Genomic DNA, 24296 nt, shown 5'->3' on the forward strand with positions numbered 1-24296 from the left:
AGATGAGGTAATGAGTCGTGTGTGCTGATGCCTGGCACTGTGCCTGGCCACATGGTATTGAGTATTGGGGGGTGGGGTGGGGATGGAGATGACAAAAGAGAAAAAGCTCACTCATATCTTTTCCTCCTTCGCCAACCCTGTTCCCACGCACAAGCACCTGTTCTTCGTCTCCTAATTGTCCTTCCCAATCCTCAGTCTGAGTCATTGTTTACAGATGAACAAGATGCTGGAGCCAAAAGGAGCTCTGGAGGCCAGCTGATCCTGCAGATGTGGTGACAAGCCTCCACTCCTGCCTCCTCTCCCCCTGCCAGGAGCCTTCAGCAGTGCCAGTGGGGGAATGCTCCCCCCCTGCAGGGCTGTCCACTGTCACACAGCTGCGGGGCAGGACTTACACGGAAGGCTACCACTGCCAAACTCCTCTTCTGGACATTACCCCTCAAGAGCCCAGCCCTGTCAGAATCTGCACTAAAGAACCTGTCGGGCAAGTGTGGGGAAAGATCGGTCTAACCAGCTAGGGTTTTGGTTTTTTGTTTTCTTTTTTTGCAGGGGAGTGGGGTGGTTAGGAAGTGGCGTTGTGAGGTGACATTGGCAGCGCCTCCACCTCCCCAGTATTCATGGTGACAGCTTTGTGCTTCTCAGAAGTGTAACCAGAATGTTCTTCTGGGAGTCTCCCTATGGATGATGAGATGTGGATCCAGGGGCCTCATTTGGGCAGGCTCCCCTTGACTCAAATGCTTTGGGTCCTGGTTTGGCCTACTCTTTCAGCAATAAAGACCCAAAGGACAGAAGATACTGAAAGCCTTCGATGAGGGTGAAGCAAAATCACCTTCCCCTTCCGTTTCCATCCTGTTGATGCCTTGTCAGTGTCCAGGGAGAGGCTGTCCCCTTGGCAGTGACTTCTATTACAATTCCCTTCCTAGCGGGGCCCCTGCTGGACTGGTTGACCTTGGTCACGCCGTACAGAATGTCTCTAAACCCATCAGGGCCAGAACCTTGCTGGTCCCTCTGCCCACCCAGGGCATTGCAGAGACCTGTGAGAAGACCTCAGCTAGAAAATCATGAAGAGCACTGACGCTCCTTGAAATGAATGCGCTTGACTCGGTAGGACTGGGCAGGGAAGAGAGATGTCCTCGGAGCCCCAAATTTCCTGCATTGGTATATGTGAGGGGTCCATGCCTGCAACTGTGTGTGTGAAGCTGATTCCGAAGATACTGTAGCTTTTGCCTATGAGACTTCTCTACAAAGCTCAGGGCTCTCACTATCTGGACTGAAACTGCCAGAACTGCATTGCTCAGTCACTCTAGGTGATGGTGATGAAGGTCACAGTGGCGATGCTGATGATGGCAATGGTGACAATAGCAAGTACTTATTGAATGCTTGCTATGTTCTGTCACTCCAGCAGGGCTTTGCAAAAAATACAAATAAATACATAAATAAATAGGCTTTGCATATCTAGTGTACCTCTCACAGAAAGCCCATAATGTAGGTGGTATTATCTGCACTTGACAGAAGAGGAAACTGAGCTTGGAGAGGCTTAGCATCCTGTGCACAGACACACAGCTTGTCCATGTTGGGGGAACGTACACTCAGGTTCATCTGAAACAGAACAGTGCTGTGTGCCTGGGCTGCTGCTGCCTCCATGCTGCAGGTCATGTGCTCCCCCAGAGACAGCAGTTATGGAGATCTTTTTTTATAATAATCTGTAGGTATGAGTATACAATTTCTACTTGAATTTCTAATAAGCTGTCTTTTGTACTTTGTGTTTTGATGTATATGTGTTATATTGTTATAATAGAGTAGTTAAGGATATGGGCTTTGAAATCAGATGAAACCAGGTTCTACTTGTATGGCCTTGGGTGATTTACCTCTTAGTCTCAATTTTTCTTATCAGGAAAGTGGGCATTTTAATAGTAACTACATCATAAGGTTATAGGGAATAAATAAGATAATGCATGTAAAGTACTTTTTAGTGTTTGGTACATAATGAATAATAAATTTTGGTTCTTATTTTATTAGCATTATTACAAAGTAAGTTTCACATGGCTTCATCTCAAAGGAGTTATGTTAAAGTTACAAAAGTAGTTTATTTAAGCAAATATGCCCAAATTCTAAAAAGTGTTGTCTTTTAAAATCCTGGGATTTTAGGGGCGCTTGGGTGGCTCAGTCTGTTGAGCGTCTGACTTTGGCTTAGGTCATGATCTCACGGTTCATGAGTTCAAACCTCACCATTGGGCTTGCTGCTCACAGCGTGGAGCCTGCTCTGTATTCTCTCTCTCTCTCTCTCTCTCTCTCTCTCTCAAAAATACTAAACATTAAAAAATGTTTAATAAAATAAAATAAAATAGAATAGAATAGAATAGAATCCTGGGATTTTAATTTTTGTTTTACAACTTTTTTTAGTAGAGTCACACCGAATGTGGGGCTTGAACTCATACTCATGACCCTGAGATCAAGAGTCACATGCTCTACCGACTGAGCCAGCCAGGTGCCCCTAAAATCCTGGCATTTTAAAAGATTACCCTGGCAAACTGGGACACTCTCTCTTAGGCTATCCTAGTTCAGAGCATTTCTGGAAATTTCTCAATGACATAGCCTGTGACAGACATGACTAACTGTCCACCAAAAACCCACCCTTCTCTTTCTCAGTACAGAGCCGCCACTGAGAAGGAATTACATTTTTAGCACTTTGCATCCACGGGGAGCCAGGTGACCAGCATTTCATGTGAACATGAATCAGGCCAAGGTTAAAGAATGGGTATGAGGGGGAAAGTGTGTGTGTGTGTGTGTGTGCCTTATCCGTGCTCACTTTTATTTTCTATTAGCTGGAGATAAAAGACTCAAGAGCCTAGGGGACTCTGGCCACAAAATGGAAGAAGCCTATGTCCCTGAATCTGTGTGAAGGAGAATCTCCCACTGATCAGGAGCTTCCTACTGCATTAAATCACTGAAATTATATACACTTATTATATGTGTAATTTGCTGGGGTTACACTAACTAAGATACCTTCAGCGCCAGGGAGGGGGCCATAAGAGAAAAGCAGATTTTGGCTCAGTGGCATATTTCATGTCACCCCTAAAATCTATAATTGGCTCAAGCAGCTACCTGATTTACCAGATTGGGGCTTTTTCTAGCCATAGACCCACTGTCAATGGACAGACACGCCATTGCCTGCAGACATGGCTGCAGGCATTTAAGACAGTTCCCAAGAGGTGTTCCTAAAATATTTTGAGCCCTGTCAGCACACTGCAATAAATGAATTGCCTCCCCAGGGGTCTCCTTTGAGGGGGACAGTGCTCACTTAGCGTGTCTGCTTCTAAATCTGTCATCTTCATTTTCGGAGCATCTAACAGCTCAGCGGTGGAGAGAGGTAGCCTTGCATAGGATGCCCTGGGTGGGGGGAGGCAGAGAGTGGGTAGACTAGGAGCTAACAGTTAATCTGGAAAGTTGGAGAAGCCACATGCATTTAATGGAACATGCACTGAAACATCATCTTGCCCATTTATGTGGCGGGCACTTATCAGTTGTTTGGTCTGGCCAAACATTATTGGGAATCCCCCCCCCCCAAAGCCACAGTTGTCAACCTCTGAGAATGATGACATCTTCTCACAATGGAAGGGACTTCAGAATCCTAGAATGTCAGATCTAGAAGGACTTGCAAGTTATCCGGCTCAACCCTCTCATTTTATAAATAAGTTAACCGAGCTATAAAAAAAAAAAAAAAAAAACATGAAGTAACTTACCCAAGGTCATCAAGGTTGTTAGTGGCTAATCTAGTCTTCAGACCTAAATTTCCTATTTCCCAGTCTCTCTAGGGCACCAGGCTGCCTTCTCCATATTTTCAGTTTCCTAATCAGGGAATTAAAAGGTTTGACAGATGGGGTCATTTCTAGCCTGAGGGAAGGAAGACAGGAAGGAATCTTTGTGCCATGTATGTGTTTTTAGTTAATGTGAATTAAAATTAAGTTTGAAAAATAATGTTTTTCTTCTCCTGCTGCTCCCTACCTTTGCCCACTTCCTATAAATCAGAATTTGAGTTCCTTTATCTCAGAGGGCAGGCACCAGTTATCTCTAAATTATAGGAAAGGACCTCAAGGAACAGCACACAGAGGAAGCTTTAACAAAAGATTTCCTATAATTTTGTTAATTACCATAGTCCGCTGTTTTAAAGGTTTGGAACAATCTCAGAAATGTTGTTTTCCTTCCTTTCCTTGACCACATCCTACTCACAAGTAAAAAACAAACAAACCAACATGACAAGCGTGAGGTCCGCATTTTTGCAGATTTGACTTTTGGGTGGTCAATCTCTTGAGTCTGTAGAGGGAAAAAAAAATGTTTTTGGTGCCAAAGACCTTAATTAATTTGCTCTTGTTAAATCCTAATAACTTGACCCACTGGAGCAGAGACTGGCCCATTTGTTTGCTGCGAGATTCTGTCAAGCTTCTCTGCTGGGGCAGACAGCGTCATTAGAGATGACGGAAGAGGAGGCAGGTGTCGTGAAGACATTCAATGTAATCAGATCTTCTCATTGAGAGGACACGGGTGAGGAAACCAAAAACCTTCCAGAAGAGGCACTGCTCCAAATAACAGCAGACTCTCAATTATATGAGGACATGAGGTCTGGCTCTCTAGGCTGTGACGGGCTTCTGGTTTTAACAGTACCAGCAAACCTTTACAGAGTGAGGAATAAACCTTTATTCATAGAGGAATCTACCTGACCAAGTGCTACCCAGCCAGGTCACTGACTTTTATGAACTCCTGCTCCTTTATGTATGCCATCTTTTCAACACTCTCAACAACCCTTGGAGGGTGGTATTACTATCCCATTTCTCAGATGAGAAAAGGAAAGCAGAGAGTGGTTATGCAAATCGCTTGAGGTCCCAAGGTTAGTAAGAAACTGAGCAATATGTTGCCCGACCATTATGCAGCATGCGCCCACCGCTCCTTCCAGAAACTCGCCACTCTGGGTTTTACGACTCATTCCCTCCTGTTTTCCTCATTCTCTGTCTTCATCCATCTTTTAAGTGTTTAATACTCCCCAGGTCTCCATCCTTAGCCACCCACTCTTTGAAAGCTCCTCCTAAGTTATCTTGTCAAAACCCACAGCTTTACCCACCTTCTTGTTGACCCCCAAACCCATGCTCAAGTTTTATTATCCAACTACCTACAGAAATCTTTCTTTACCTCCGCCCTTCTCTTTAGTCACCAATCCTCATCAGAACTGGTCCAGTGCCCTCAAATCCTTCCTCTATGAACAAGAGGTCATAAAAGGCCCTTTCCTTCTTTCTACCCCTGCAAGGAGACTCTTCCCTGGCATAGCCTTCTCTTTGCAGCCCAAAATGCACTCCATGTGTCTTGCTTGTCTTCTACTGCAAACTCTTCACTTAGGAACTACCTCTTACCTCACCGCCTAGGTTTTAGGCTCACAGTGGTCCTTTTGTTTGGTGCTTTTGCCAAAGATACACCTTTGGTTCACCTTGGCTTCACCCAATTGCCAGCCCCACTCTCATGCTCAGCCATGGCATCCAGTCTCCACTCAAGCCAGAGCCCTGGGGTTTCTGCTTGCTTCAAAGTTCATACAGCCCTATCTCATCCACATCCTTAGTGCTTCCCAAAGTCATCCCATACACTTCTTCCCCACTGCACTTTTTCACATTTCTTTTCTTTTTGTTCAGACTATGACAAGCATTTTCCAACCGGCCCCTCCCTGCCTCTCTAGTCTGTCCAGCTCTTGGCCATCCTCCTCATAGTTGCCAAAGTTATCTCTTTAAAACACACATACATCTGACCATACTTCTTTCCTATATAAAAGATTGAAAAGAAAGATTTCTTATCAATGCCGCTCTATCACCAACAGGGTAAAGTCTGAACTCCTTAGCACATGACTCCTGACACTGTGGGATTTGGCTCCACCAACCTCCATATCCTTATGGCCCATCACCCACCTTCCTACTCTGGCTCTTGACACTGAGCCATCCATACAAGCATGCTCCAAGTTTCCCAAGTGTACCTGGTTCTCTCAAGTCTCTGTGCTTCTACACATGCTAGTCCCTCTGCCTAGAATGTTCTTTCCCACTCTTCTGGACACACTTCGACCTATCTTTCAAAACTAGCTGAAGGATAGGGTTCCTTCCTTCATAAAGCTTTCCTGGACTCCTCCAAGAGAGAGCTAATTGCTCTCTGTTTTGTTCCCCCTTTCTCTACATCTTATCCCGGCTCCCACTGTGCTATGATTTATTTGTAGAGTATGAGCTCCTTGAGGGCAAAGATTCTTGTCTCATTCATTATTTTATTAAATTTCCCTAGTTTCAGGAACAAAACCAGACAGCCTGGAGATGCTACTGAATGAACAGATATGACCCTTCTGAACCCCTTCTAACTCAGTCATCTTCTGTGTTCACTTATCTCTGTGTCCCAGCTCTTATTATTGACATAAATGATTAACTTGTCTACTACCCCAGTGAAATGTAAGATCCTTGAGAGCAAGTGACTCTCTTTTTGGGAGTGCCCTTTCAATAAATATTTTTTCATCAATGAATGGATTCCCTAAGTTCATGTTGACCAGGGGATTTAGCTTCCCCTGCCCAAATTCCCTTCACCAGAGGAGAGATAAACCACCCAGATTTCATCTCAACTTCTTAAGCCACTCTCTCAGTTGGTATCAGAATAGCCTGATCAAAAGGGAAGTGTAACAATGGCTAACTCCCAAGACCCTGAATACAGGACAGGAGCAGCTAGGGCTCACTAAATTTCTTATTGCTCAGCTATTACCCTATGGGTGAAGGTATTACTGGACCAATTTCCCCTCAAGCTGCCTCCCCATCTGAGCTCTGCATTTGCAATTCCACAGAGCAATCAGAGATAAAAAAATAGGCAGTAGAAGCACCCTGGAATTGGAGCCCAAGGTTCTTGGTCCAATTCTCAGCTCTGCTATTTGTTTAGCTATGTGTCCTGGAGCACGATTACTTTAAAGCTTTTCTCACTTGTTAAATATGGATCATAATACTTACCCTGCTTATCTTTTAGGGTTATTGTGCCCTTTCTCAGTTCTTCTCTGCCTTTTAGGGATTTGGTGCTTTGCTCTGTCCACAGCAACTTAGTTTTGGTTTTTCACAGTGGCATGGATTGGTCTAGGAAGTTAGGACTCTAAGCTAAGAGATGTTTAATCTGTAGGGGTGGTTTGTATCCAAGAATGTACAACCTTTTCATATAACTAAGTCTAGAGCTATTGTCCACAACCCTGGGTCCATGCTGCATCCAACAGAGAATGCAGACCTTCCTGGCACCCATTTCAGGCAAAATCCTTTGGTGAAAACCAAAGACTTTTCCCTGGAGGCCAACCAGGTGGACATAGGCATGGATGGGGCTGATGTGGCTTCGTGGCAACAAGATGACCATGTCCCAGACTCTGCATCTTCTTAGCTTCATGGCAGAGAATATCTGCTGAGCTGGTGTTGGTGACCAATGGGGTGTCTCTTTGTGTCCTTCCCACCCTTAGGAGTTTTCCCTCAGAGTGCTGCTCTGATAACAAAAGTAAATCTATTTTTAAGTATTAATTAAAGCTATATATTTTATGTTTACTCAGATTCTTTACTATCTGAGGCCATTTAACAGTCTTACAGATTAGAAAATTTTTTCTTGGTGTCTGAAAACTAGCGAAAGTCCAAAGACTTATCTTAACAGATGGTCTTATTCCTTTCTTACTCAGCCTTTTGAGCTAACACATGGATAGACTCATTTTCCTTCTGATGATAGATTTTTATCAGGGACTGGGTTGCCCCATCCATCCAAGGAGCTTGGGTCTATGGATATGGATACTTTTATGTGACATCTTTTTTCAGCCAACATTTCTTGAGAACACTCACATTTCCCATTATCACTTCTACCTACTTTCCAGTAAGGAATCATCTCTTCCTCTGCCCACTCTTTCAGATCATCTTCTTCCACTTTCTTAGGACTTTTGGAAGGGAAACTTCCCCTTTCCCATGGAAATAAGTAAGTGACCAAGTTTTGAAACAGATGACCACCTTAATAGTAATATAGGTGCCACCCTGTAGCTCTCTTATCCATGTTGTCCATTTTTGTGCAGTAAGAAGATCACATATGTCTCATTCTGGCTCACCTAGCCAGGTCTCTGTTCCCTTTTCCAGCTCCTCTTCCTCTCATTGGTCCAGTGAAACAGGTTTGTGTGGCCAGGAGTCCAGATTCATGGATAGAGATAGGAGGTGGTAGGACAGAGGTGATGGCATACTTCCTCCTTCTCTCAAAACAAGCTAGACCCTGGGTTGGCATTCTGTCTTGTTTGCCCTGGAAATCTGATAAGGTTAGTGTCAGCTGTGTTACAACATTCCTTGGGTTGGAAGTAACCCCTGACTGGTGGATGCTTCACTGTGAATATCTGGTGGGAGTCTGTAGCTTTAGGCTTCCCAGAGTACAGTGACACTTGTAACTGTGCATGACTCTTGTGGGGAAACTATGTCAAGGTGGACCCTGCACCCCTCGTTGTGGGTCTCCTCTCCTTTTTTCTAAGCTATTATGTTGGGGCTGAGAGACTAGCCCTACACTAGGTTATGGAATGCAGCAAGGACCCACCTGCAGAGAGGGTGAGCTGGACCTGCCTTGTGGAGGCTGTGGTTCCTGTCCTAAATTCCTCTAAGTGAGTCCAGTGCTAGCTGTGCTGTCTGGTTGTTCTGTGAGTCTAAATGCCTAGTTGAGGCTAAAAATAAATATACCCCTAGAGACATTGCAGGCTCCACCTGATTGCCTCTTTCAGAAAGTCCCTAAAAAGCTAATACTTTACAGCCACTTATGCAGTACTGGGTGCTTTCCCTCAACTGGCCAGAACACTACAGAAGAGAAGTGACCAGTACCTGAACTTCACCCTTAAAACCACCATCATCACCACTGATTATCATCACCATCATCAAAATCACCACCATTTCAACCACCACAAGAATTTGTGCATTTCAACTACTATCCATTACCTTCCACTCTCTTGTTTAGGTCACATATTACTCTCTTTCTGATTTTGTCTCCTAGCATTTTCTTCTATGGACAACCTATCCTAGAAAAAAATGCTGAACTGAGAGTCCTCCTCTGCTGCCTGAGTCAGCCTAAGGCAAATCCTTCAGTATAAGTTTCACCATCTGAAAAATGGAAATAAAGTTATTGGCCCTGGGAAAATGCACTCAAATGGAATTAGCTCCCGTTATAATCAACAAAATGATAGAACAGTCTAAACTCTTTAAAGGTGAGCTAGTCTAAATATAAATATATCTGACCACTTTTGGACAGCACCAAAAGCAATTGCAGTTCCTATGCATTCCCCTCTTGTCCGATGGCTGTCTCCAAGCAGTCACTGGCTTGTCAGAGCAGAATGGATAGATCATGGTGTGGCTTTGCACTCTGGGAAATTATATTCCTAAAAGCTTAGAAGGAATGAAAGCAATATTAAAACTCTCAATATTTAGCTTGTTGTGCTGCTTCCAGAAATCGGGTGACTGATGTATGTATGTACATAAGAGAGAGAATTTCAGAGACAGAAGTGGGCTAGGGGGAGGCAGATGGAGAGGAGCCAAGAAAGAGACAAAGGACATGACGGTTCTGTGGAGGCCTGCTCAGTGGGAGACACTATGACAGGAGAAACCAGAGTGCCAGGAAGGCCCAAGCAGGAAGGGGTGCTGGGTGCTGGGTGGCTCAGAGCCACAAGCAGCAGGACTGTTTGTGATGGCTCTTCCTACACCTGGGTCCAGGTGCACTCAAAGTCGGAGGTGGCATCTGCAGATGTCCCATAAGAGATACTGAAGACTCCTGCTGTCTGATGCAAGAGGATAATGGAAAGAGCACTGGACCACTAATCAAGAGATCTTGCTTCAAATCACAGCTGAGCAATCTTGAGCATATCACTTCCCTTCTCTGGGCCCCACTTCTCTCAACTTCAAAGCAGGAGTTGTACAGGTTGATCACATGTTCTCTTCTATGTTCACGTCTCTTGGTCTTCAAGTCTGTGGTCCCCTGAATGGTAGGTGGTATCTATGCTCCTCTTTGACTCCCATGCTCCCTCCAGGGGAGGAGCAGTATGCTTCCCTGGCCCACCCCCAACCCCCCACCTCTGATCTTGGGTTCGTTGATGACTTGCATTGGACCATGGGTTGTGGGCAGAAGACACAGTGTGCCAGTCCTCTTGTGCTTCTGCACCTGCCTAGAAGAGCACACTCAGCAGTCCCTACCTCTCCAGCCTGGGCCCCGGCATGAAGAGACACTCAGAGCAGGCTGGAACCCAATGCACAGTCAGAAGCTAAGCCGAGCCAAGCCCAGCTGAGCCACAGGCACCATGCAGACCCATGAATGGGGAATCAATGCTTGTTGTTGTGAGGCACTGCAATTCTGGAGTTGCTTGTTACCATAGCCAAAGCTGACTAATACACCACGTGTTGGGAAAGCATGTCTCACAGAAGCTCACATCAGGGACCAGTCAAAAGCCTGCCTGAAGGAGAATGAAGGGCAGCCGGAGAAGCTCCTACAGGCTCTCCACTGCTGCCCCCCTCATGCCAGAGCCATACACCTCCATATGGAGACACCCCTGGCTTCTGGCAGCAACAACCCACGCCTCAGCAGGGTGGGAGGGGATTTCGGTGGAGGGGGAACGAAATTAAAATGCTCAAAGTCAAATTCCTCCTTATTCACAGTCCTCTCTCTTCCACGGTCCTCCAAAACTGGGCAGTCTGTTTCTTTCACTGTCTAGGTGCCATAAAAGGCCGCCTTAAAAAAGGCTCTGGAACTTAGGGTTGATGTATTGGTTTAGTGAGCAGGGAGAGGCAGCAAAAAGCTTAGACAAGTATCCAAGCACCAGCATCACTAGTCTCTGGCTGCTGTAATCAGCATGCAAGTCTCCAGGCCTCTCTGATTCCTAATTTAAAGAACTCCAAAGAAATCCACATAGCATCCTCCTAGCCAAATCCTAGCTAATAGATGTTTTCTTGCCAAACAGAGCAGTGTAGCATAATTGATATAATATACAAAGTAAAGCACAGAGAAGACCACTGTGGAACTTAAGTGCTGTCAGTATCATGGCCTAGGGGACAACCTGAGAGTTCCAAGTAGGATGTATGACTAGGGCTTAACCATGCTTCATGTCATTCAGAGAAAACCAGGACCTCAGTCATTTGAATGAAGACTCCATAGTTGAAAACCGTAAGCATTTTGGGGGGAAAACAGAAAGACTCAGCCCTCCACCAACCAACCTAACATACTAGAAGAGGAAGGAACATAGATTTGGGGATGGTGTGAAGGAACAGGCAGGAATTAGAGTGGTGGGTTTCCAAGTTTTTTCTGAAACATCGAAGACTTTAAAACAAAGTCTTACCTAGAAGAGAAACATATGTAAATGGATAAAAGTATAAAAACTAAGGGTGAAGCAAGGGTGAAGATTCAGAGCCTCTCTGTGTTGCATTCCACTGCCCACTCCCAAAAGTGGTTTCCTTGAAGCTGTGAGTGGAACACCAGGACTACATACAGTTTGAAAAACACTAGACTAGAGAAATCTTGGATATTGTGATAGGCTCATGGAAAGCTGAGAAGGGGGGCAAGGGGCAGGTATCATCATGGCTGTTTCTGGGCATTTTGCTGTGAAGAGGATGGAATTAAATGTATAATCGTCCCTTGTTATGGCTTGGCAGCCTTGGAGTACGCAACAGAGAAGAGGGCTTGCACATCCTGTCTGAGGCAGATAGTCTGACCAACTGACTTCTCTCAAGTCTTCTTGGAGGCGAGCCTCCTTATCCTTATCTTCAACCAGGCAAGAACAGATTTGCTCGGGAAAGATTTAGACCTTCCTTCTCTGGCCTACTTTCTCCCCCATCCCATCTACCCCTCACGTCCAAGATGTTGGCTCCTCCTGAGCTTGCAGGTCTCAAGCCTGGTGCTTTGGCCTTTAAGAGGGAGGGATCCTGAGAGATTGGTCTAACTCACCGCCACGTGGCTCTCCACTTCCCATAGGGACAAGCCCCAGACCCACCTATGCACACCACGTCCATGAATCCGTACATCCCATAGCAGATCTGGAAGAGGAGGTCTTGGCGCTGCCATTTTGCCGAGGGACTGAAGGTCGACCAGATGAGCCAAGAGATACTGGCAATGAGGAAGAGGGAACCCAAGATGGCGGCTGCAATCTGCACCTTCTCAATGACTGTCAGAGAGATGGCCTGCCACTGCAAAGAAGAGAAGGGCAGGTTAGCTGTTGCTGGGACACCCTTACTCCATTTCCATTCCATTCCCATGCTTCTTGCTTCTGCTGCCTCGACCTCTCACCTCTGGTTCAGGATTTAATACAGGGATTTTTAATTTGTAGTACAATGGCTATTTTTACAAGTTTCTGAGTTTTATACTGCACTTTTAATATGGAGGAAACCTATAGCACACCAAATGATCAGAAATTATTGTAGGGAGTGAGTTCTGGGCAGCCATCACAGAGAAGGAAGGCCTGTATAACTGATTATGATACAGACAGAGAAATGGGAAGCAGAAAGTAAAAATGCAAAGCCAGTGTGGGTGGTATTCTAGGGCCCAGAATATTCTTTCCGGAGCAACATTGTTTATTTTCACACTAATGGGTGCTTTTCACACTAATAGGACACAGGCCTTTCTTTTGCTTATTTTCTACAACAACACCTGGCGTGTCATTTAATATAAGTGCTAGGGATTACCAATTTAACAGACAAGCCGAAGACATGGGATGTGGGGGAGAGATAAGAAAAACAGTATAATTTACTGACTATATATAAACACTGAGATTTCATTTTTTAACAGAAAAAGCACCATGCTAATAGCAGTATTGATGGATGGATTGAAAACTGGGGTGTGGGTGGGCTTCAACTCTGAAATTCTGTGATTCTATGGCTGGGCTAGGTAGCACAGGCGTAAGTGGACCTGGAGTTGGATTTTAGTTTGGGATTTATTCATGCTCTCACTCAACAAATATGCACTCTGCTAGGTGCTGGAGATAAAGCAGTAAGCAAAAACACATAAGATTTCCATCCTCATGGAATTTAAAGTCTAGAGAACACAGATGATCAAATAAATTTATTTACAGCTGCAATTTATCAGGCATAAGAGAAGAAGGTACACGGAACTGTGAGAGCCTTTGATGGGGGATTTGACTTGTCAGAAGAAGCAATGCTTGAGTTGGGTGGGAGTTTAGGCAAAGGGAGGAGGGAAGAGTGCTCTAGGCACAGGAGAAGGCATGTGCAAAGGTCCTGTGGCAGAAAAAGCATAGTGAACATGAAAACCTGGAAGAAGGCCAGAGTGGGTGGAACAGAGAAAGCAAAAGGAAGTGTGGGGTGAGACAGCTGGGAAAATAAGAGAAGATCATGTGGAATCTTGAAGAATATGCACAGAATTTTGGCTTTGTCCTAAGAGTAAACATGCTGCTATTGAACACTTTTAACCAGGGAAGTGACAGGATCAGATGTGGGAAGGTAGAGGGCGGGACAGTCTTCTGATTGTAAGGATTTGTGTAAAGCCCTGCAGAGGACACCCCCAGCAGGCTTTTCAGCCTGAACGCCCCAGGAAAAGCAGACAACCTTCCATCAGCCAGTAGTGAGTCCTCGCTATGCATTAAATGGCCTGGATGGAAGCACTGATTCTGGCTCAGGAGGACTGACCAGTGGCCCCGAAGGAATTGTAACCATTGGAATACATTTCACTTGCTAGTCTAGATGTAGGACATCAGCCTTTACATTTAATTGTACAGATAGCATTCCATTACAGGTAATTGGGCCTTTAAATTTTCCACTGCTTCCCCTAGCCTAGGGTTACACAAAACAAGGGAATTTTCCAGAAGATGGCCTGATCCTACAGACTCCTCTCAAATACTTTACCACAAATGTTTTTCCAGTGCCTGCCTCTCTGTGAAGAGGGTCCTTAACTGAGCTTTTTGTTTTGACCACTGGGTCATCATCAACCTTCACTTTCTCCTGCTCCAGACTTTAAAACCCCCAAATGTAGTGGTGTAGAAAGGTCCCCTTAATCCCAAGAGCCACCCTAACCCCTGATCCCCCAAGCTGGTTGTAGAACATAAGCAGGGCCCCTGACTACTGTTTGAAGCATGATGCACAAGGAACAGGGTGGGGTGCTGTGGCTGGGCTCTTCTGTCTGTCCCATGTGAGCCCCCACGAGAGGTGTGGGGAACAGAGCAGCAAAGAGCGAGCAGAGAACAAGAGAGCTCTGAACTCTCAAAGGGAAAGTTGGTGAGGGGAGAAGGGTTCCAAACGAGGTTCTGATCATGGTATCAGGAGACCCTCCACGTCCTGGCCTCCTGTGCCACAGCCCCAGTGAACGGACGAGCCTGAGGACTGGATGTTTCCTTTCGCACCAGGAAGGGTCCCTGAGCAAGGAGTCGGGACCCGGTTCTGGCAGAGCTCTGCCCCAGCCTGTGCAGTGTGGCCTCACAGAAGTCAGTAAGTCACGAGGACTGTCAGTTTTCCCTTTCATAAAAAATGGAAATAATTGGTCCTACCCATGTCCTAGAGTATTGTGAGGGCTGAGTGAAATAACTCTTCAATCAGAGCTTTGAACGGGACGAGCTGCCATCATCTCCAGTCTTCCATTATGTTTCAGCAAAAACACAGTGACGCACGTCAAGGTGGGAGACTCCCAAATGCACCCAGCCAAATCTTCGCCTGCACACTGGAGGTGAGAGGAGTCAGACCCCTGTATGCAAGCCTGCCCCATCAAGGCAACCCTGGGTAAATTGTGCCTCCACTGTTTCATCTGTAAATTGGGAATAACAATGCCCACTGCACTGGGTTGGTTTCAGTTTTAAATGACATAATATGTGTGAATACTTAGCGTGACTGCCCCCCCTCCCGCCCCGCAAGCACTAACTAAACATTTATTAATGTAACTGCAGTTCAGGTGGCTCCCTCGGTTAAGCACCGACCCTTGATCTTGGCTCAGGTCATGGTCTCATGGTTCATGAGATCAAGCCTCGTGTCAGGCTCTGTGCTGAGAGTGTGGAGCCTGCTTGGGATTCTCTCTCTCTCTCCCTCTCTCTCTGCCCCTTCCCTGCTTATGCTCTGTCTCTCTCTCTCTCTAAATAAATAAATAAACTTTAAAAAAATGTTTAAAATTTTAAAAATATATAACTGCAGTTCAGTTGTAGCAGAGAGGGCCCCGGGACCACCCTAAAAATCCTTTCTCAGTGCTTCTGCCACAAACAGAATCTTGCAGAGTATCTCTGGGATAATGTGCCGTCACAACCACTGTCTCTCACAACTTTGGATGGGGCATGGACCGTGAGGTGCGTACCCCGAGGCCTGGGAGAAATCTCCCCACTCTGACCGCAGAGGTATCCTGCCTGCTCCGTCCTGTCCTGCAGGTGGCTCAGCTGGGCTGTGGGAGCAGAAGTCAGCCCCACTGTGGCTGTCTCACTCCTGGCTGGGTCCGAGAAGCCCAGGGACACAAGTGGGACAATCTGGGCCACAGCCACACGATACCGCCGCTAGGCCAAACTACTTCCTCTTTCTGGTGCAATCTAGAAAAGTGCAGTGGCATTTACTGAGCACACACCATGTATTTCCAGGAGCAACAGAATCCAAGGGAGTCAGTCCCCAGTGTTCAGAAACTCACAGTTAAAGACATATTAGTAACTTAAATTAATACATCAGTATCGTCAATGCTGCCATTTGCTCACCATACTTAAAAAGATTAGAATAACCTTTTCTTTCTTTCTTTTTTCCTCCCAGGAAAAAATTATCCCTGAATGGTTTTTCATTCTATGAGTCAAGCTCCAATGCCTGTTTATGAGCCAAGGGGGCACTTTGGGGTAGTCCCGTGGATCTGGACTCTGACCCTTTTCTAAGGCTTGAGTGAGCTGAGAAGGAAGAAGAGAGTTAATACACCCCAGAGGGCATGGAATCAGCAGTCTCATGACACTGCTATTTTAAGACACTTCAAGATTTGAAATGAATGATTAAAGATGGAACCAGCACAGCGAGAGGCATCTCTTATTCTGACCCCTCCATATACCATCAGGATGGCTGCTGAGGTGCCTGGGAGTCTTAGGGCCTCCTTCCAGAAACGATGCCCCCTACTGGCCCACATGCATGCAGTAGCTCACACACGCACGCACGCACGCACGCACACATCCCTGACAGTGCCTCGTGTACGACTACATTGTGTTTAAAATAAAACGCGCCAGACACTGCAGCTCCAGGTTTCTGGCTCACCCTCCCTGCAAAGACCCCATCCCCACAGTCGCCCCGAACCACCGCCCTCCTGGGCTCGCAGAATCGACTCTGCCCCCTCCCCCTGAGAAAGGAGAAGGGAAACAGCTATGTCGGGCCCCTGAAGCTCCCTTCCTCCCTGGCATGCTGGCTGATTGACTGTGTGGCAGCTTCATTGGCTGACCAGGCACACGTAGAGGTATTTCCAGAAGCGAAGTGCTCTCTGTACATGTGGGTGCGCCTCACAGGGACCGCTGTTGGGTTTGGAGGATTTTCGAGGCAGGGCAGGGCCCGCCAGCAGCTCCGGACGGGGCAGGAGGATGGGAGACAACAGGGTGCGGGTGCGGCCCTGTCCGAATCCCTGCGGCGGGCGCCACCCGGCCTGGCCCTCTCTGCCCCTCAGGGTCGCCCCTTCCCAGTCCTCCCTTTTCCTTCTGCCTTCCATTCTGTTTCTCGCCACCTCCCTCTCCTGTCTCTTCTCCATTTCCCCCTGTCCCTCGTCACTAGGAGTGTGGTGGTCCGTGGACCAGCGGCATCAGCATCACCCCTGGGTTGTTAGACATGCAGAATCTCGGGCTCCGCCCCAGACTCCTGAGTCACAGTCTGCTTTTTTTTTTTTTTTTAATTTTTTTTAATATATGAAATTTATTGCCAACAGTCTGCTTTTTAAACAAGACTCCGGGTGAACTGAGTGCACATCAAAGTCTGGGCAGTGGCCCTGAGTCTCCTCCCTCCTCATTTCTTCTTTCCCCGCCCTTAGCTTTCCCTCAGTCTTCCTCCTCACACCCCTCACCCTCTGTCCTTTTTCCATTCTGCTATCATCTGACCTCTGGTCTGTCCCTCTTTCCTTTCTTTTCCTCCCTGCCTCCCCTCCGTCGTTTCTTTCTTTCCTTTCCCCTTCCATCCAGCCAGCCAGCCAGCCAGCCATTCTCCCTCCTTCCCTCCCTCCCTTGGCTCACTGATCCTGTCTACCACTTCACGCTCACACTTCTTTCTTTCTAAATCTTTCCTTTCCCTTTGCCCCATCCCTTTCCCTTCTTACTGAGGCCGAGGAGAAAACACGACTTCTCTCATCCCCTCTGCCCCCAGGCCACTGCCGTCTTGCCCACGCGGCCCGAATCGTTCCTTTTCTCCAGACTGGCCCGGACTCGAAGGGGAGACCATCCTCGCTCCCGGTCATACCTGCAGAGGATTCTTTGTGCTTATGGCGATGACGTGATACTTGTAGTAACACAGCTCACAGCTCCAGCAGCCCCGCTCGCTGATCCACTTGATGAGGCAGGGCTGGTGCGTGCACTTGACCGAGCCATCACAGCGGCATGGGCTCAGCAGCTCCCCCTGCAGGGAGAGAGGCAGAGGGCGGTGAGGTCCCCGCCCAGCGTGTGGAGCGACGGTTGGGGCCACCCAGGGATGGCAGACCACACCACTGAAGCCAGGTCACGGGCTTTGTCGGGAAGCACCAGAAGTCCATGGGGGACAGGGGAGCCAGGCAGCCTCAGTGAATTCAACCAACAGTTCAGAACCTCAGCACCCACTGGGTGCCGCCCAAGGCCTAGGGTGCCTGTAAAAATGAGCGGGTCGGTGTCTATGGAAGCCCCTTGCTGTCCAAAGAGGGTGCCAGCCTGGCGGACTTCTCTGTGAAGGGGGTCTCAAGCTCTAATGCCCTCAGAGCCAGGCAGACCATGCGAGTGACACAGGCAGCCAGCTGGTAGGGACACGGGCCAATCTAAGGTCCAGACCGCAAGTTAAAGAAAGGGAAAGCCACTGTCAGCGCCAGCCCATTCTGCACGTGGGAATCTAGGGAGCGATTTTTATGTAAAGTCTCCCAATAGTGAGATGTCCACAACAAAGGCAAGTCTTCTAAACATATCGTGAGTGTCATTTTGCCCGAGTTTGGAGCTCTGGTCTGAAGCCTTTGCACTCCCCCGCAGACCAGCACGTGGAGACTCAGGTCCCTCTGTGAAGCCTCCCTCCCCGGGTCCCTGAGTGACTAAACCTTGGCAGGTGGGGGCAGGCATGAATCCCAAGGACCTAAGAGGTGTGTATCCATCCCTGCAGGCATGTCCTTTGGGCCTGGCTGGGAGTGGCCACGAAGCCTAGTCTAGGGTAGGCTTGGAAGCAGGGAGGCAGAGGACCTGGCCCAGCGAGATGGTGGCAGGATCTGAAGACCCTTGTGAGTAGACTGCAGAGATGGGCTTAGCCTCCAGAACACCCTGTGACGACATGTCAATGACCGTGACTGAAGCTGGCGTGTATCTGCTTCCTGCCAGGCCCGACGTGGCGGCCCCAAAGTGCCTCTGTGAGCCTCCCTGACTCTTTTTCTCTCTCTCTCCCCTCCCCGTTCCCTCCTTCCCCTTCTGGCTTGTCTTTCTCCCTCCCAGCTCAGAGTCCGTGGTTTCTACTTGCTAAATCCCACCACCCCCAAGTCCCTCATTTGCTTTCTTAAGGACTTGACAGTTGGGCCACCCCCCTTCCCCAGCCTGTGCCTTCTTCTGACCTACCCCAGGTTCTCTTTCTCCTTACTCCCTATGCCTTCCCTTCCCATTCCAACTCGTTTATTGTGGACCCAGCCCTTCCACCTCACTCCTATCAAAGGACCCAGAAGATGTCCCTGTGCCCCACACTGGTGTGTTTGCGATTTGGCCACATAAGCCACGTCCCTGCTAACTTGGAGATTCCACCATTCAGGAAACCACATCTTGTTCCCCATTTTGAACAAGCAAGCACAGGAGCACCTGACCTATAAGACACACATTTAACCCATGGTCTTTGCTGTTGACTGTAGAACCAGCTGTTCCCTCCAAAGATGCACAGAATCATCTTTCCCTTCCAATTCAACCCCTATCACTCAAAGACCACACCTTGGCCTGGATGAGGTCTACAGTGTTCTTTTGTACCTGGTCTACCTGTCACACTGCTTCTCTATCTTCATGATAGTTCCAATACCACCTCCTACAGGGAGTCACCCCTGACTTTTCCAGGTTGAGCTCAGTTCTTTGATCTCTGAGTGCCTTGTGCGAGCACCTTGGGCAGATCCCTGTTAGAGCACTGAGTACCTCCTTATAAGGATCTGTGAGTATGCCTGTCTACTTGTCAGAGAAGCCCTGGAAGGCAGGGATGAGGGGTTGTTCACTCCTTTCCCCCAATGCCTAGCCCTCCTCCCCAAAGGCCCTCAACAACATTTGTGTTTGAGTAAATGAAAAAGCTAATCAAGTGTCTGTTCAGGTTCCCTGCACTGTCCCGAGGAACAGGGATGAGACTGCCCAGTCCAGGAGAATAGGGACCGTGTCCACTTGTGGACCTCTGGACCCCAGCACCTTGCCCAGTGCCCAGCACTCATTGTATGTATGCGCCATGAATGAACTTGGTGGTAGAAATTCTCAAAGTGCCTGGTCCCCATACAACCCTTCCTGGTTCCCCACGCTGCTCCTCCAGTATTGACGGGCCCCCTTCACTGTGGCTCCCGCCCTTCCCATACCCTCTGTTGCAGCACTTCCCCCATTTGTCTCTAGATTACTACACCATGATCCCTTACAGGGACAATATCGTTTCCATCTTTGCATCCTTAACACCTAATATAGTGCCTGAAACAGACTCTCCATCCAATATTGGTGGCAAAATGCATTCATATCTGTTTGATGAACAAGTTTTGCTCCCCTCGAACATGGCCAGCTCTGGCTCCAGGTGGGCAGCTGTGGTGCCTGGGAGAGTAGAAGAGGCAGGAGATGGCCACACTGCTGGATGCCCACCACACCCTTCCAGGTCCAAGGGCCCTTGGTAGTGAGTCGTTGCTGTGTGGCTCTCAGAAAGAAGCAGGAGGGAGAGAGTGGGGAGAGGTGTTGGGGGAGGGGCAAAAGCCCTCATCATTCATGGCAGCATTTCGCAGGCTCATTAATTCTAACAGGATGAGCTGGGTTTGATTAATCGGGTTGTTAAGCAGCCACGTCAAATTGCCAGTGGAGTAAGAGACATGACTTCTGGTCCCTGGCAACGTTGCCAAGTGGCAGAGAAGTCTACACTCCTTGCTTCCAAGCAGCAGCCAGGAGACAGGGCAGGAAGAGTTGCTGGCCAGGCACATATATTATCATATGATGATGATAATAATAATAATAACAACAATAATAATAATAAATCTGGAAAGATGTTATTTTAACCTTAGCATTTACATAAGTTTTGTATGTGATGATTTAGTATATTTTTATGTACATTTGGGAGAAGGGCCATAATCTTTGTCATGTTTAAGGCTTCTAAGAGGCCGCTTTACCACCTTTGACTGGTCAGGCCTATGCTTCTTCAAGAGCAGAAGAGATGGAAATGAGCCGGTAGCCAGACGAACTCAGGTTAGCCTTAAGATGATCTGTGCAGTAAACTCTGCTAAAAGCTGAAGTGTTGGAGCAGGAAGTGGTAAATGCCTCTGAGTGTAAGAACAACCCTTATTGAAGAGAAAGGTTAAATGACCAGCTCAGAGTCACTCAGCCAGCCGGTGGCATGGCCAGAATCTAATGCCAGGTCTTTGTGACACCTGCCTCCAAGCTTCTCAGCACCCCGTTCATCCCTCCTGTGGACTCTGTCCCCACTGTCCCTCCCACACCTGTGCCCATGGTCTCTTCTCTGTCTCTCCTCCAGCCTCCTTGCCCAGCTGGTACCCCTCTGCCAAGTCTCTCCAGACTGCTAGCTACAGACCTGTCTCCTCTCCCCATGCTGCCACCCACAGTTGAGTGGTTCTTCTCTGTGTCTTCCAAGATTGGAGCTGTTCCTGTGTGCCCCATAGAACTCAGCACATTACTGGTGCACAGTAACGGGCATTGGCTGACTGGATGGGCACCAGGTGTAGAAGAGGATGAGCCCCTCTGGTCCAGCTCCTGAGACACCAGCCCTCGGGCTGGGGGGATTATTACGGTCTTGTCTGCAGAGCTCAGCAAACTCCACGGATCAAAGGGGCTCATTAAATGCAAAGGGCCCTAAACACTCCTTGATGTTCTACTTGAAGCTTTGGGGCCCAGGGAATGACTAAGGCAAGACAAATCGGGTCTTCTCAAAAACCCTGGCCCCCAAGGGACATGGTGTCGGGGAGGCATGAAGAGCATGTTTTTCAGAGATTGGCTCCTTAGGTTTTGAATGCCTCTTCACGCTTACCGGCTGTGCAAACTTGGGCAGGCTGCTCAACCTCTCTGAGGCTTCTTTATCTTTCTGTTGCAAGCAACTCTTACCTCCTCCAAGGGTGGCATGATGTCATGCCCACAAGGTGCTAGATACAGTGCCTGGCACAAGTAAGTCCTCTTGTGCAAGTATTGCAATTCTAACTCATGTTTCCATGAGGACTTTAATTTCATAGTTTTTTTCTACTATAGCTCTATTCTGTTCTCCTACTAGCAAATAAGGAAGAAGCCATGCCTTAGGTAAAGGGTCCGTCGAGCCCCTGTGGGAGGGTGAGATTAAAGAACTATCTAAGACAGTCTGCCCTTGTGAGATGGATGAGGGATCAGAATATAGATCCTGCCGAATTCCGGTCCAGGACTGTCCTCTGTGTTACCACGGGAATGCTGAGAGCATTTGGGGGGCTCTCCTTCCCTGGGGATGTTGCACAGAAGAGCACGACCCTCCTGGATGGGTTAAGTGGGGTCATGCTAGAGGCAAGAGGCAGGACGGGTTGATCTGCAGCCTTTGGCTGTGGCTGAGCTGGTGGGCGGGGAGGAGAACTGGGTGGATTCTCCTCACTGCCAATGACAAGGCAAGCTGCAGGTGTGAGACTCCAGTGGTTTCTCCATTCACAGATTTCTTTCTGTTTATTTTCAGCTTTCTTCCATTCTTTCTCCTCTCCATCTGAAAGGACTTGCTTCTGGAGTCCTTAGGTTACCTGGTTGCCATGACAGTGGCAGGTAAGCCAAGACTTCCCATTCCACCCACACAGGCACCAGGCATCCCTGCCACAGAAAGACACAAATACAGTCTAGTGACGCAAAGACAGCCCCAGCCCTGCTGCAATGTGCAGCTCCAGAAGATCAGGAAAAAGGAGACAACAGAAGCCCTAGCCTTGGGGTGCAGTTTAGGTACATCATCCATTACCGACCCTAATGTGGTGGTTAAGAGCTTGGAGTCTAATCCTAGGAAGTCTCAGGTATATCCAGGCTCTTACAATCTGTGTGAACCTGGGAAAGTTGCTTAACCTCTCTGGGCCTCATTCAGTCATTCCTGTATTCATCAAGCATTCATCTAGTGTGCTCCAGGTTCTGTTCTAGGTGACAAGGATACAATGGCAAGTAGAACTAACCAAATTCTCTACTAGACAGAGAAAGACAATAAAAAATATAAACAAATAAACTATAAGTACCTAAGATGCTGTCATGTGCTATGGAGAAAAATGAGCAGGGAAAAGGAAAATAGAAGAGTAGGGAGTGGGAAGGTTGGTATTCTAAATAGGGTGGCTGACAGGCTTCACCAAACAGGGACATTTGAGTGAAGACTTGGGGAAGGTCAAGAGGCACACCATGCAGATACCTGAGAGCTGAACATTTTAGGCAGAGGGAACATCATGTGCAAAGGCCCTGAGGCAGAAGCATGCCTGGCATGTTTTGGGGACACCAAAGAGACTGGTGTGTCCGGGGTAGAGTGAATGAGGGGAAGGGGAGTTGGAGATGAGGTCAGAGATAAAAAGGGGAGGAAGAATGAGAGACAAATCAGGAGACAGCCACTTTAAAAACTTGGCACTCACTATGAATGAGAAAAGAGAGTTTTGAGGAGAGGCGAGTGATATGATCTGACCATGTTTGACAGGATCACGCTGGCTGCTGTACTGAAAACAGACCAGACAGAAGTAAGGGCCAAGTAGAAAGACAAGGCTGTTGCAGTAATCCAGGCGGGTGATGATGCTGTTTTGGACCCGTATGGAAGCAGTGGGAGTTCTGAGAAGCAGTCAGCTTCTAGATCTGTTTTGAAGACACTGATAATAAGATTTGCCGATGGCCTGGATGGGTGGATGAAAGGAGAGAAATCGAGGATGACGCTGATTCTGACCTGAGCCATGAGACGGATGGGGAGTTGCTTTCATTTGAGGTGGGAAAGACTCAGGGAAGGACAGGTTTTGGAGGGCAGATTGGGAGCTCAGTTTTGGACGTGTCAATGTTGAGATGCCTATTACATAGGCACCAAACAGAGACCCTTCCCAGCCAGACCGCCCAGCTTCTCGTTTCCCGTCTCAGTGTTGCCAAGGCCAGACCTTGGCTCCTGGAGACAAGGCCAGACCTTGGCTCCTGGAGACTAACAGTGTGTCAACCCTTGCACAAAGAAATAAGGAGTTGTTGCAAGGTAATTTGATTTTAAAAAGAAAGAACTCTATTACCAAGTAGGAAAAAAAAAAAAAGATTTAGGGCCTTAATGAGCTATAGTTATCCACACTAAATCCAATTAGCCACATAATTATTTCTAGTTCTGCTCTCATACCAAGCAGCTTAATTTCACAAACACACACACAAAACACACGTGTAGAATCTCCCTCCCTCTTCATGGAAAAATCTCCAGCCTCGCTGCTCATCAGTTCAGAAAAAAAGAATACAGAAAGACACAAGGAACACCAACACAGAGACCCAAACCCAACCCTCCAAACCATGGGCTTTCATTTTCATGATAATTATTTTATTCCTGCAATGCTTTTCCCCTTATAATTTAACCGGTAGAAGACAAATGTACCTATTTCCTCTAACTGCTTCTAAATTTACTCAACTGGTACTAGAAAGAAGAACTTAACCTCACAATAATTGAATTTAAATAACATCTAATTCCATACAGTCAAACACAGCCTGCATAATAAATAAACGAAGCTATATGAGGGGCTGGAGGAAAGAAAGAAGGTCATGTCTTATGCGTATATTCATAATCATATCTGTATTTCTAATGACCTAAATGGGCAATATCCTGTCCGTTTGTCTTTCTGTGTAACTCATCATGGTCCTTGCCATCATTACCAAAGAGCTCAAATTAAAGGCTGTTCTGCCCTCAGTCCTTTGCCTGACTCAATAGAAAAATGTAATTTCGACAAACCTCCGCTGGCCAGAATCGGGCGATGTGCATACGGCACAG

At 47.4% G+C, this 24296-nt stretch overlaps 1 protein-coding gene across 1 annotated transcript in view; it reads right to left on the bottom strand.

Annotated features, from left to right (window-relative positions):
* Window positions 1-24296, bottom strand: part of MARCHF4 (membrane associated ring-CH-type finger 4) — a 106295-nt gene that overhangs the window by 7033 nt on the left and 74966 nt on the right. Inside the window, exons 2-3 of the mRNA XM_007086207.3 lie at window positions 17403-17558; window positions 12014-12206 (exon numbers count right to left, since the gene is read on the bottom strand). Coding sequence (XP_007086269.3) covers window positions 12014-12206; window positions 17403-17558 — 349 coding nt within the window. The remainder of the gene's footprint in view (window positions 1-12013; window positions 12207-17402; window positions 17559-24296) is intronic.

The sequence above is a fragment of the Panthera tigris genome, chromosome C1 (assembly GCF_018350195.1).
Source record: "Panthera tigris isolate Pti1 chromosome C1, P.tigris_Pti1_mat1.1, whole genome shotgun sequence".
NCBI classification, from domain to species: Eukaryota; Metazoa; Chordata; class Mammalia; order Carnivora; family Felidae; genus Panthera; species Panthera tigris.